General features: G+C 39.2%; 1 protein-coding gene across 5 annotated transcripts in view; it reads left to right on the plus strand.

The window, feature by feature from the left end:
- The window catches only part of BICD1 (BICD cargo adaptor 1), a gene marked incomplete at its 3' end in the record, with an annotated part of 208292 nt that overhangs the window by 84017 nt on the left and 110890 nt on the right, over positions 1-13385 (plus strand). For all 5 annotated transcript variants that reach the window (XM_081248844.1, XM_081248842.1, XM_081248845.1 and 2 more), the window contains exon 2: positions 9815-10027. In XM_081248844.1, the coding sequence (XP_081104970.1) occupies positions 9815-10027 (213 nt within the window). The remainder of the gene's footprint in view (positions 1-9814; positions 10028-13385) is intronic.

The following is a 13385-nucleotide window of genomic DNA, read 5'->3' on the forward strand; positions in this document are numbered from 1 at the left end:
TGTGTGTGGGCAGGGAGTATATGGGAAATCTCTGTACTTTCCTCTCAATTTTACTGTGTACCTAAAACTGCTCTAGGGCTTCCCTGGTGGCGCAGTGGTTGGGAGTCCGCCTGCCGATGCAGGGGACACGGGTTCGTGCCCCGGTCCGGGAGGATCCTGCATGCCGCAGAGTGGCTGGGCCCGTGAGCCATGGCCACTGGGCCCGCGTGTCTGGAGCCTGTGCTCCGCGACGGGGGAGGCCACAACAGTGAGAGGCCTGCATACCGCAAAAACAAACAAACAAAAAAACTGCTCTAAAAAAAGTCTTTAAAAATCATTGGGGCTTATATTTTGTGGTTTTCTTCTAATATTTTTCTAGTAATTTACTATTTACACGGTTTTATTAAAGTATAATTGACATACAACAAACTGCACATATTTAAAGTGTACAATTTGATGAATTGTGACATAAGTATAATTTGTGAAATTATTATCGTGACCAAAATAATGAACTTATCCATCAGTGCCTAAAATGTTGTTGTGCCCCATCATAATCCTTCCTTTTTCACCTCCATACTGCTTCCTCAAGCTCCCCACCTACACAGACACACAGACACACACACACACACACACACACACACACACCCTCTCCAGGGTAACCACTCATCTGCTTTCTGTCACTGTAGTTAAGTTTACATTGTCTAGAATTTCACATAAATGGAATCTTACAGTATGTACTCTTGTCTGACTTATTTTTCTCAGCATAATTATTTTACAATTCAACCATGTTGTATGTATCAGTAGTAGATTCCTTTTTATTTCTGAGTAGTATTCCATTGTATGAATATACCACATTTTTTTTATCCATTCACCTGTTGATGGACATTTCAGTTGTTTTCAGTTTTGACTATTACAAATAAAGCTGTGAACATTTGTGTACAAATCTATATGGAATGAAATGGCTGGGTCATGTTGTAGACGTATGCTTACAGTAACCCATTTTTATTGTATTTTGCAAAAGTGTTAGTCCACCAAGGATTGGACATAAAACTGTTTCTTCACAAAATGTATTTTGAGAAGTACTAGCCAGGGAGATGTGCAAAAAACTGGATGCAGTGGATCCAATCATCCATTGTTAGGAGAATGGATTATTAAAATGGGGTATATATTTATTCAGAATACTACTTTATAACAATAAAAATAGATGAACGGTAGCTACACTAATCAAAATGGATAAATTGTAGAAATTTAAAGTTGAATTTAAAAAGCAAATTGCCAAAGAATGCCTATGGAATGATTCCATTATACAAATTTAAAAAACAAACCATATTAAATAATGTTATTTACAAATTCATACATATATGGTAAACTATAAAGAAAAGCAGGAAAATGGTAAATACAAAATTTAGGATAGTGCTTACTTGGGGAGGGGTTGGGGTGCAGCGAGGGAGATAGGATGGGTAGACAGAAGCTTTTGAGGCTAATGGGTCATGGTCTATTTCTTAAACTACAGAAATTCATTTTGATGTTATTTTTTGTGCTTATATTTTGTTATAAATTTTCTCTGTGTATATTCAATATATAACAACAAAATTTAGAAAAATCTCTGAACAGTTGAAAAAAGAGTTTGTTAAGCAAGACAGAAGGTACCAATTATGAACCATCAAGGATAGAAAAAAATCCAGGCTTTAAGTAAATATATATTTGAATGATAGGCTATTAGGTATTACATTTGGAAAAATCAGGGGCATTAAACCAAACCATCATAGAATATTTAGTTAAGAAGTATAGAAAATATGGTATGTTATTTATTAGAATGATGCCTTGTAGCCCTGTAATATGATGATTAAATCAGTTACGGATATGTGGTAGATGTTTAAAAACACCTATGGTCAGTCACATCAAGTTAAAAATGCATGTTTTTTGGGCTTCCCTGGTGGCGCAGTGGTTGAGAGTCCGCCTGCCAATGCAGGGGACACGGGTCCGTGCCCCAGTCTGGGAAGATCCCACATGCCGCAGAGCAGCTGGGCCCGTGAGCCATGGCTGCTGGGCCTGCATGTCCGGAGCCTGTGCTCCGCAACGGGAGAGGCCACAACAGTGAGAGGCCCGTGTACCGCAAAAAAAAAAAATGCATGTTTTTAATTTTTGTGATAAATGAAAAATGGTTTACAGAATTAAAAATCAGGATCAAAAATTGGTAAATGAAATAACCTATGTTTCCAAGATGGATGGAATGTATAACTGGGTAGGAGTTAGGTTTAAAAAGCCAGAAAAAAAAATGGGGCAAGTTAAGAAAGAGTTGAAAATTCTCACTAAGAGAAGATAAAATGAAATTCTTTGATAAAATCAACCTTAAGGCCTATGCCTTGAGAAATTTCTGTGTTTTGTCTTTTTACATTTTTAATGGCTTAATAAGAAAAAAGATACATCAGAGTTCCCTTTCTGGTAAGAGGTTCAGTATTTCAGAAATGTGTGGGCAGCTGCTCTCCATGGAGAGGTGAACGGCCTGCTGAGTCATGCACAGGCCTGGGAGAACCTTCACACAGGGACGCAGCAGCCTGTCAGTGTTGGGTGGGGAGAGAGGGTGGGGACTGATATTAATAAGCATTTACTGTGGATTTTATTTATACCTCTTATCTGATATCCTTACCTTTTAGACCTAGTCTGTTTTTACTTTTTTAAGGTAGACATTATTATGCATTTTCCACATTTGGTAACTGAGACATAGAAATTCAAAACCTTGCCAAAGATTGCAGAGGAGGCAGATTTAAACCCAAATACATTTGATTCCAAAGCTCATCTTTTTCCCACAATTAATAGCCAATACTTACAGTGAACTTACTGTATTTGTACCAAGAACTGCTCCAAGTGATACACAGATTTTCTCTAATCCTCACAACAACACTATCAGATAGAAATTATTATCCCCATTTTACAGATGAGAACACTGAGGCACAGAGTGTTAAGTAACTTCTTCATTGTTAAACAATGAGTAAGTGGCAGAGTTGGTCCAGCTCAGGAGCCCATGTCTTTAACCTCTTTTGCCTCTTATGAGTACCTGTGCCTTTCAAGGATCAGGCTTCATTCTGTCAGGGAAACCTTATGGCTCCTAATAAGGTTTGAGCCATGTGAGTCATGGAAATGGATTTCTCCCAGCTGGTTACTTTTGGATTGTCTCACTTACAATGATCCCTTCTTTTCTAATTGGACTGTACCCTCTGAGACACTTTGCTGCTGGAATATAGTGGTTTGGGAAATGTTTCTTAGCCAGTTCAAACAAGTTTAGCTAGTTTATTCCTATTTTTTTTGTGTGTGCTTTATGAGGTCCTTTGGGCTCATTGTTTTCCTCAGAATAAGAATGAATCCTTAGTAGAGCTTTTAGTCCTCTTAAACTCTCAAACTTCATTCTTTAACTTGGACTTTCCTTAAGACTTCATTTAAAACAAATGGTAATTAAACATCATTTAAACCATTGATGGGATTATAACTTATATCCTTTCTACTCCAAAAGTATTTGAAGCAGATTAAAATAAAAGAAACCAATACAGTAGAGGTAAATACACCTCAAGAGTATAGAGAAAACAGGAGATAGTTATACCAGAAACTTAAGATATTTTAGTTCATCGCTACAGAGCATTTAACGCTGAATTTCCTGACAGCTGAGGCAACAGAGAAATACAATTGGTCAAATGATTTTTATTATATGTTCAAAGAAGATAAAGTAGTTCCTTGGGGAGGATGGGTTTTAGTGATAGGCAATTTGACAACCCTTTCCTTCCTCCAAGTTAAATTATGTCTAAATATTCCCTGGAGCACTCAGCTCTTAATGCTGTAGTGGAGACTTTAAGGAACTGCCTCAGATACGTCTTTAAAGACACGCCATGGCTATGCTGTAATTCTTGCTTAGCAACACTTCAGTTTAGCTTTGCTCCTCTGGGGAAAGGCCAGGTTCTGGCTCACCCCCTCCTTTGTTCGGGTCTCTACTCGAAGGTAGAGACTCTGATCGTCCTCTCTAACTGAGGCTCCCTCTGTCCACACCTGCCTGACTATCCCTGCGCTGTCCAACATGGAGTCCACTAGCCATATGTGACAATTAACATTGATTACATTACATAAAAACAAAAATTTAATTCTTTGGTCATATTGCCACATTTCAAGAGCTCATTAGCCACACGTGGACAGTGGTTACCATACTGGACAATACAGATATATCATTGTAGAAAGTTCTATTGGGCAGTGCTGTTTTATACTCTTACTCTGGATTTCATTTTCTTTTCAGAACTTTTCCAACATTATGCTACATACTTATTGATTTATGTTCCACTAGAATGCTCCCAAAGGCAGAGATTTTTTTCTAGAATATTGCTAAATCCTCAGGGTCTAAAGCAGTGCCTGTTACAGTTCTCTGTAAATACTTACTGAGTGAATGAACAAACGAATGAATAAATTTTAGAATTTCAAATAAGAATTTTTTGTCTAATGTCCTCGAGTGACCTAGTATACTGTTCTGTCACAATTCTTAAGATGAAGGAATGATTCTGTAACCAAGGATCATATTTTAAAGATAATTTGATATTATTAAATATACTAGCCGAACTTTTGTCTTTCATATTGTGAAGGATAATAGGCATGAAAATTCCACTTAACAGTTAGCATATTGTCCTGAACATGAAGGTAAAAAAATACCAATTTTCTTGGGATTAAGAAGTCCTGTGAGTAGAATGAGAAAGAAAGGTGCTTATTATATAGCTAAATGGACTTACACTGGCACTCACACTGGCATGTAACTGAAAGCAACTGTGATACATTGTGATGGAATATATTAAAGGTGATAATTGTGCAATTATAGCTACACAAATGATAGAAATCATAATACATTCTAAAATTGTATAGAAATGTCAGTTTACCTCAATTAATTTCAAATAAAACTTATTCATGAAATGATTGCAGTGCCTAAAAGGAATTTGCTGTCTGAACAAAATATAACTAGAAGCATGACTGCCCGAGGTTTGCCTATAAATAGACAGCAAAGCTAGTTTTGTGATTTCTGCCAAGTGTGCAGCTTCAATAGCCTTGGAAAAGATTGTGTCTTGTCTCTTGAGTCCAGCTTTGTTAGGAGATACTTGGAATGGTGGTGGAGGAGGGAGGTACCCGGCAGAGCCAGACAGGTCTGGTAAATCAGCTTCAACAATTCGCCAAATGATAGTTGTCAGTTGGCTGTCATGCCCAATTCCAGTTACCAACAATTAGGAATTGGGTAAAGTAGGAGTGTTTTCTCCTTCACCCTCCCTTTCTAAAATGCAGATATTTTCTGTAGTGTTAGTTCTCAGTGGATTTGCAAATGCAGATCATGGGGCATCTGTAGCCTGTGCTGGATTGGTATTATTTTTCTATTTCAAGTTAAAAAAAAAAAAAAAAAAAGCACCATGGTAAATGTCCTTGGATAACCTTGCATACTTTCAAATCAGGTCCAGTGAAGGGCCATGTTCCTCATAAAAATAATGACTAACTTTGGAAACCCCTATGTTCAGTTAAGTTTTCTGAGCTGCAATAAATATGAATTAAGGATTCATCAAAATGTTAATATTTTCAATTTCAATTCTTGACTCTACTTTGAAGATCTATTCTGTGTATATGTCTGAAATTTTTTATTTCCTTTGGTGCAGGATCCAGAGTACAATTCTTAAAACTTTACACCAAGAGTGGAAAGATAAATTCACTTGCTATTAAGACATTAGGGGTTGTTTTAGCCACCAAGAGAGCATTGCCTGTGTGCTGAGAATAATGTGAGAACCATAGGTTGCCTTAGTCTGTTGATCTTACTCAGGCAGAGTTAAGAAAATGGCCCTGTGAAAGTTTTCTGTTACATAGATGTGGGAAAGTAGTTGTGAAAAAGAAGCAAGTTGTCGTGCTTGACACACAGTTCATGCTAATTTGAAATTTTACTAATACTTAAGTATGATAGTCAGGGTTCCTTTGCCAGTGTGAGGGTCTACTGAAGACGTAACCAGGTCACCATGGGGAGATGTGCTGCCAGGTGTCTCCCCTCCAAAGATTTTTTAATGGGTAATGAATTCAGAATTGACCTCACAGAATCTGATCATCACTGATAGAAAAGCAAGGTAAACATCACTTCCAAAGACAATTTTTCATCTGTTCATAAATGTTATATGCTTATTATCACATGTAGAAGCTTGGCTACTCAAATAAGAATTTCTTTCTGTCCTGAGACTGAGCAAGCCAAACACCAAGAGTATTCTGCTCTGTATAGATGAACAATACTGAAATATTTCTTTCTCTGTTGATGTTTAGGAATCATCTGTTGATTTTGATCCATGTAGAGATTCTAAGAAAGATAGTTTATTGAGACATAGGCTTGCAGGTTATTAATTTTTTAATTTTCTGTTTCTGTAGTATAATTTGGAGATGAATACCAGATTGTCTTTAAAATCACTAAATCATGCTGTCTCCACCTAACTTTATGATGTCCCTTTTAATGATTAACACAAAACTTTTCTGCCTTCAAGTTTGTAACAAGTGTGGAACTGAGTTTCAGAGGTTAATTCCAGCCTTGTTTCTTTATGACCTGTACATAGTCCAGAAGCATCATTTTATGACACTTAAAATTTTAAAATGTATATCACATCATAAAGCCATAGCACTTCTAATTGAATAGTGACCCTTTGGTGTTCAAGTACACATGTTCTTTATAACTGTATGTGCCAGTATTTTATCAAATCTATCAAATCCTTGAGGGCAAAGACTACATTTATTTGTCTAACTTTTTATTTTGAAATAACTCTAGACATAGAAAAAGTTGCAAAAATACTACACTGAATTTCATGTACCCTTTACACAGCTTCCCCAGATGTTAACATCTTACATAACCATAGTACAGTTATGGAAACCAGAAACTGACATTGCTACAATATTATTATCCAATATAAAGAATGTATTTCGGGACTTCCCTGGCGGTCCAGTGGTTAAGACTTCACCTTCCAATGCAGGAAGCCATATTGTAACAAATTCAATAAAGACTTTTAAAATGGTCCACATCAAAAAAAAAAAAAAAAGAAAGAAAGAAAGAAAAGGGCTTCCCTGGTGGCGCAGTGGTTGAGAATCTGCCTGCCAATGCAGGGGACATGGGTTCGAGCCCTGGTCTGGCAAGATCCCACATGCCGTGGAGCAACTAGGCCCGTGAGCCACAACTACTGAGCCTGTGCGTCCGGAGCCTGTGCTCCGCAACAAGAGAGGCCGCGATAGTGAGAGGCCCGCACACTGCAATGAAGAGTGGCCCCCGCTTGCCACAACTAGAGAAAGCCCTTGCACAGAAACGAAGACCCAACACAGCCATAAATAAATAAATAAATAAATTTAAATCATATGGGCTTCTAAGAAGACCTCTGCTTAAAAAAAAAAAAAAGAATGTATTTCAGTTTTGCCAATTGTCCTAAAGTCTTTTTTTCAGGTCAGAGTCCAATCCAGGATCCCATTCTGCATTTAATTGTCATATTTTCTTAGTCTCATCTAGTCTGGAGGAGTCTTCCTCTATTTCTCCTGACTTTAATACTTTCGAAGAGTCCTGGCCAATAATTCTGTAGAATGTTCCCATTTGGGTTTGCTTGATGTTTTCTTATAGTAAGAGTTGGCTTACTCATTTTTGGCAGAAATACCACAGAAGTGACGCTGTTCTCCCCTCAGTGTGTTATATCAGAGGGTACACAATGTTAGTATGTCTTGTTGCTGCTGAGCTAACTTTTGGTCACTTAGTTAAGGTCTGCCAGGGTACCCCACTGCACAGTTACTATTTTTCCCATTGGAATTAATAAATATCTTGGGAGGACATGCTTTAAGACTATGCAAATATCCTGTCTCTCATCATAGTTTTTGCCTATTATTTTATATTCCACTGATAATCTTTACCTGCAACTATTATTACTTGGTGTTTGCCAAGTAATATGCTGACGTCAAGTAATACTGATGTATTTGATTTCTATTAGAATTAAATGATTTGAATCCTACTGTAAAGTAGAGCTATTCCTTCTCTTATTTATTCAGTTATTATATCAATGTGGGCTCATGAATATTTATTTTATTCTATGGATTATAATTCATTACTATAACTATTTTGTTTCCCCAGATTATCCCAGATTTGGCCCTTGGGAGCCCCTTCTTGTAGGCTCTTGTGTCCTTTGACATATCCACAACATTTTTTTTTTTTTTTGAGGTACGCGGCCCTCTCACTGTTGTGGCCTCTCCCGTTGCGGAGCACAGGCTCCGGATGCGCAGGCTTAGCGGCCATGGCGCACGGACCCAGCCGCTCCGCGGCATGTGGGATCTTCCTGGACCGGGGCACGAACCTGTGTCCCCTGCGTCGGCAGGCGGACTCTCAACCACTGCGCCACCAGGGAAGCCCCACATAATTTTTTTAAAAGCATTTTGTTACTTACTCTTTGGCACCACATGATGCACCAAGTTCGTTTTGCTCCAGTGAGAGACTCCATCATTTCTTCAAAGAGCCCTAGTTCTTTTAATTGGAGATTGATATTTAGAAACAAAATTTGGCTGCAGGGTTTGCTGACAGAGCTAGGAAATCTGTATACACACACACAAGCACCTTTCTCTCTCCATCTATTGACCTGTCTATCTCCCTATTAAAGACTATCCTGATAATTCTAATTACAACCCAGTACCACTAGTTTCCTTCTAGACTTCTCCCTTTCCTTATTTGTAATGCCTTTCTCCAACAGGGAGAAACCTGTCTTTCATTATCCATAATATATTTACTTATTTCCTCAGCCCTAGTATACATGTAAAGAAGTTTCAGAATTGTGATTCCATAATCCCTGTGAGAAACAAATTTACTAACTATACTATAGTGTTTGGGTACAGTTCTTTTTGTTTTTAGCTTTACTGTGTATAGCAAAAATACGGATTTCCCAAATCAGTTTAGATCTTTTCTTCTCAACATTTTGGTGTGGTCCTGTTCTTCATTTGCAGTACAGCTGGGTTCATTTGTTACTATTTGTGTTCCTTTTGGGTACCTGGACACATAGAGGCTGATTTTCATTATTATTTATTTGGGAGGTATGTGAAACCTTACTGTAGTTTTAAGAGTCAGAGCGATATGAAAAGGCATTCTCAGAAAAGTGTGACTCCTATGAAATGTGATCCCTTGTATAGCATTTCATTCCCTCATTCTCTCTACCCCATTCCCACTCACCCCCCGTAGCTTACCAATTTCATTACTTTCTGGCTTATTTTTCCGTATTTCTTTTTCCACAGATATGTTTTCTTATACATTGATTGCATTTGAATGTCTTTTTCTGGTACCAGGCAGTTTGAAAGCTGTTTGGTGGTTTTTCTCTCTTAAGGATATTGTTCATAATTGGTATATTCTTACCACTAATGTATTAGAAAGCTAATGAAACTTATTTTCTTTCTTGAAAAATTTTTTTGGGATTTTTCCTGGAATGAAAATGAGAATATGAATTTTGAAGGGCTCATTAGCACTGAACTGTCTATTCCTTAAAAAGATTTGTCTAAAAAATGGTAACATAAAACAAGCAGCAATGTTTTTCAAGTTTTAACCTGTTATATATATATTTTAGCAAGATACTTAAAATTTTTCTTTCTCCTTAATTGAACTTGAATTATTTCAAGTGTCAATGAGAGCTGCTAGCCTGTTAGATGAACTATGTATTTTTTGCTTCTGGAAGTCTTGCAGAATACCTTTTCTTTTACACAAAGTAAAACAAATCATGTTCCCAAGTCTGTTGAATAGTGCAGTGGTGCATTTCACTGTGTGCTCTTTTTCTTTCCAAATCCTCTGCAGGCATTTGGGCAGTCCTTCTCCATCCACCGTAAGGTTGCTGAGGATGGAGAGACTCGGGAGGAAACGCTTCTGCAGGAGTCAGCATCAAAGGAAGCTTACTATCTGGGGAAGATCTTGGAGATGCAGAACGAACTGAAACAGAGCCGGGCTGTGGTGGCCAACGTGCAGGCAGAAAATGAGAGGCTCACAGCCGTCGTGCAGGATCTGAAGGAGGTAAACAAACAACAAACATATTCCCTGTGAGAGAGCAGTGGGAGAGCGAAGTAAGATGAAATTCTTCCTAGGAGAGAGGAATAAAACTTTTTCTCTAATCAGAGGAGCTGTATTAAACAAGAAGCACTCGATGCCGATGCTAGCAATTTTTCTGCTTTTTTAGTGAAATGACAGCTTGTTCTGAGATGAGCTTTTCTCTCTCTTATTGTTCGTTAAGAATTAAAGTCTTTATGTATTGAGTACTTGGGAATTGGCCTTGCTATTTCTGCAGAGGTGTTTAAAAAATACAGCGACCCTAAGGTCACTTCCTCCCCTTTACCTGTTTCAATACAGTGTGGAGAGGAACTGTGAATGTGGTGTTAGCACAGGACTCTCCTCACTGGGGAGAGAGATTCTGGGGGAGTGTTCTGAGGGGTCTTACGAGTCTGGTGATGCAGAACCATAAACTCTTTTTCTGGCTGTAGACAAGCAGCAAATTGTGGCTGGACTGAGCCTTCTTCAGGCCCCGGGCCCTCCCTGGACTCACTCTTTCCCTTCAGCTTTTCACGTAGCAGCGTCATATGCCAGATGGTTTCAGAGTGGCAGAGTCATTCTGTCCTGGGGGAAGGAGGTAATGTTGGGGACAGAAATAGCCAAAAGCAGCTTCATCCACCAAACCCTTTTAAGAGCATTTTTGAAAACTTCATATTAAGCCGTTCACTCCATTTTTTGATTAAGAAAGCTATAGAAGAGGCAGATTTCCTCTAATTCCTACACCAGTGCAGTGGAGGTTGACAAACAAATACCGGGTCCACTACCAAGTGGGCTCATTAACTGAGCGATTTTTTTTTTAAATTTATTTTTGGCTGCGTTGGGTCTTGTTGCTGCACGCGGGCTTTCTCTAGTTGCAGCGAGCGGGGGCTACTCTTCGTTGTGGTGCGCGGGCTTCTCATTGCGGTGGCTTCTCTTGTTGCAGAGCATGGCCTCTAGGCACGCGGGCTTCAGTAATTATGGCCGATGGGCTCAGTAGTTGTGGCTGATGGGCTCAGTAGTTGTGGCTCGCGGGCTCTAGAGCGCACGCTCATTAGTTGTGGCACATGGGCTTAGTTGCTCCGCGGCATGTGGGAATCTTCCCAGACCAGAGATCGAACCTATGTCCCCTGCATTGGCAGATGGACTCTTAACCACTGTGCCACCAGGGAAGTCCCTAACTGAGCATTTTGATAATAGAAAAAGGTCAGATGAAAAAATTGTTTGATATTGTGAAATATAGCCAAAGTAATCCACTGATACGTTTCTCTTGACATTAGTGACATATTAGAAATAAAGTTTCATTATTATAACATATAAGTTTTTCAAAATTTACTGGAATTTAATCAATAATTTACATTTGCCTGTGTCCATATTACAATGAACTCAGTGAATATTGACAGTAGGATTTCTGCTTTACCTAGTTCATTGTCTTTGCACATGCCCCAGATATAGAAATATGACTCTGGAGACAAGGAAGGGAGGCAACCAAGGGGAATTTAGTGTTGGGTACCAAAAAGAACATGAGAGTTTTCAGGATGCCTTGCCTCATTTCCCTCCACTGCAAATGATTGTTAAAAAACAAAGCCCATCTCCAGTTCTTCATTTGATGCATCTGTATGTGCTGGGTCATCACTTGCTTATCCTTTGGAGTACCAGACCTTCTCCTCCAAGTGGACTCAAGGTCATATAGTGCCATAGGCCACCTTGGATTAAGCAAAGCCCAGAACATCCATAGGCAGAGACCTCAGCATCCATGGGCAGCAGGTTCACATGGCAAGTTGGCAGAGAGGCTGTGATATGGGCAACCTGAGGGCCATGGGCACCCACATGCAGGTGGTTTGTGTATAAGGACTACAATCAATGAGTCAAGCAGTCTTGATTACCAACTGGATGGATCCTCTGAAAGCTACACAACCCCACTGTGCGCGGCAGTTGCAGCTGAGGAAAGAACAGCAAAGGTTGAGGAAAGGGTACCACAGATGTTTTCATCTTGGGGCAAGACAGTGGAGATTGATGGAGCATCCTCACTTACATATGCCATGCTTGAGTGCAGTTTCCAAGGAGTAGATTTATGATAAGCATCAGGAGTTGATTATTAAGAATGAGGATGGGGGCTTCCCTGGTGGCGCAGTGGTTGAGAGTCCGACTGCCGATGCAGGGGACACAGGTTCGTGCCCCGGTCCGGGAAGATCCCACATGCCATGGAGCGGCTGGGCCCGTGAACCATGGCCACTGAGCCTGCACGTCCGGAGCCTGTGCTCCACAACGGGAGAGGCCACAGCAGTAAGAGGCCCGCGTACCGCAAAAAAAAAAAAAAAAAAAAAAAGAATGAGGATGCAAGTTAGGAATAAACTGAGGTCTCAAAGGAAACAAAATGCTGAGAAGCCCTTCATTCAGATCAGTTCTCAAATTTTAGTGAGCACCAGAATCACCTAGAGAACTCATCAAAACACTAGTCTTGGGCTCCACCCCCTAAAGTTCTGATTCAGTGTACTAGGTGGAATCCAAGAATTTGCATTTCTAACAAGTTCACAGCAGGTAAAGATCACACTTTAAGAACCACTAATTTAAACTTCTTTGCCTGGCTTAAAGCTGGGCATGGGAGTATCATAAGGCTCACAATTTGGGGAATTGCTGAATGATCCCTTGGTTATAATCCTTTGATTTCTATGCATTTTCAGTAGTTGATTTGCCGTAAGAGAATAACTTGTTATGTCCAAATTTATGTATTTTTAAAATCTAAAACAGCTCAAGGCAGTTTAACCATTTGGGTTTGTCAATAACTAAAAGAAAAAAAAATGGGTGGTCAGTTTCCTGGTCTTCTAAGTGTGCCAACAATTTATCTGTTAATATTCTTTCTGATGGGTTGAAAGCTAGTGAGTGGTATTACTACATCCCAGAGCCCTGCTGTTTTTCATGCAGACATTGTTTTAATGTCGCTAATAAAATTATTATTAGCATGTAGGGCTGAGGACATTTGTAAAAGGAGAAAAGGAATACTATTTCTTGGTATGTTGATACAGACTTTTGATGGCTGGTGTTAAGTTCAAATCCCAGATTTGTTTTTATTGTAGGCTAGTTTTGTTTGTCTTTTTGTATTCTGGGTATTGATTGGTGCATAGTGACTGGAAGAGAGATGATGAAACAGAAAAATCATGACCTGATGGACATGAAATAGACAAGGATCGACAAGGATAACCAATAAAAAGCGTAGTAAATCATCAGCTTGACAGATGCTGTGTGAATTTTTTTTTTCTTTTTGGCCGTGCCCCACGACATATGGGATCTCAGTTCCCCTGTCCAGGAATCGACCCGTGCAGAGTCTTAACCACTGGACTGCCAGGGA

The sequence above is a fragment of the Mesoplodon bidens genome, assembly GCF_964165515.1.
Source record: "Mesoplodon bidens genome assembly, chromosome: 11".
Lineage (NCBI taxonomy): Eukaryota > Metazoa > Chordata > Mammalia > Artiodactyla > Ziphiidae > Mesoplodon > Mesoplodon bidens.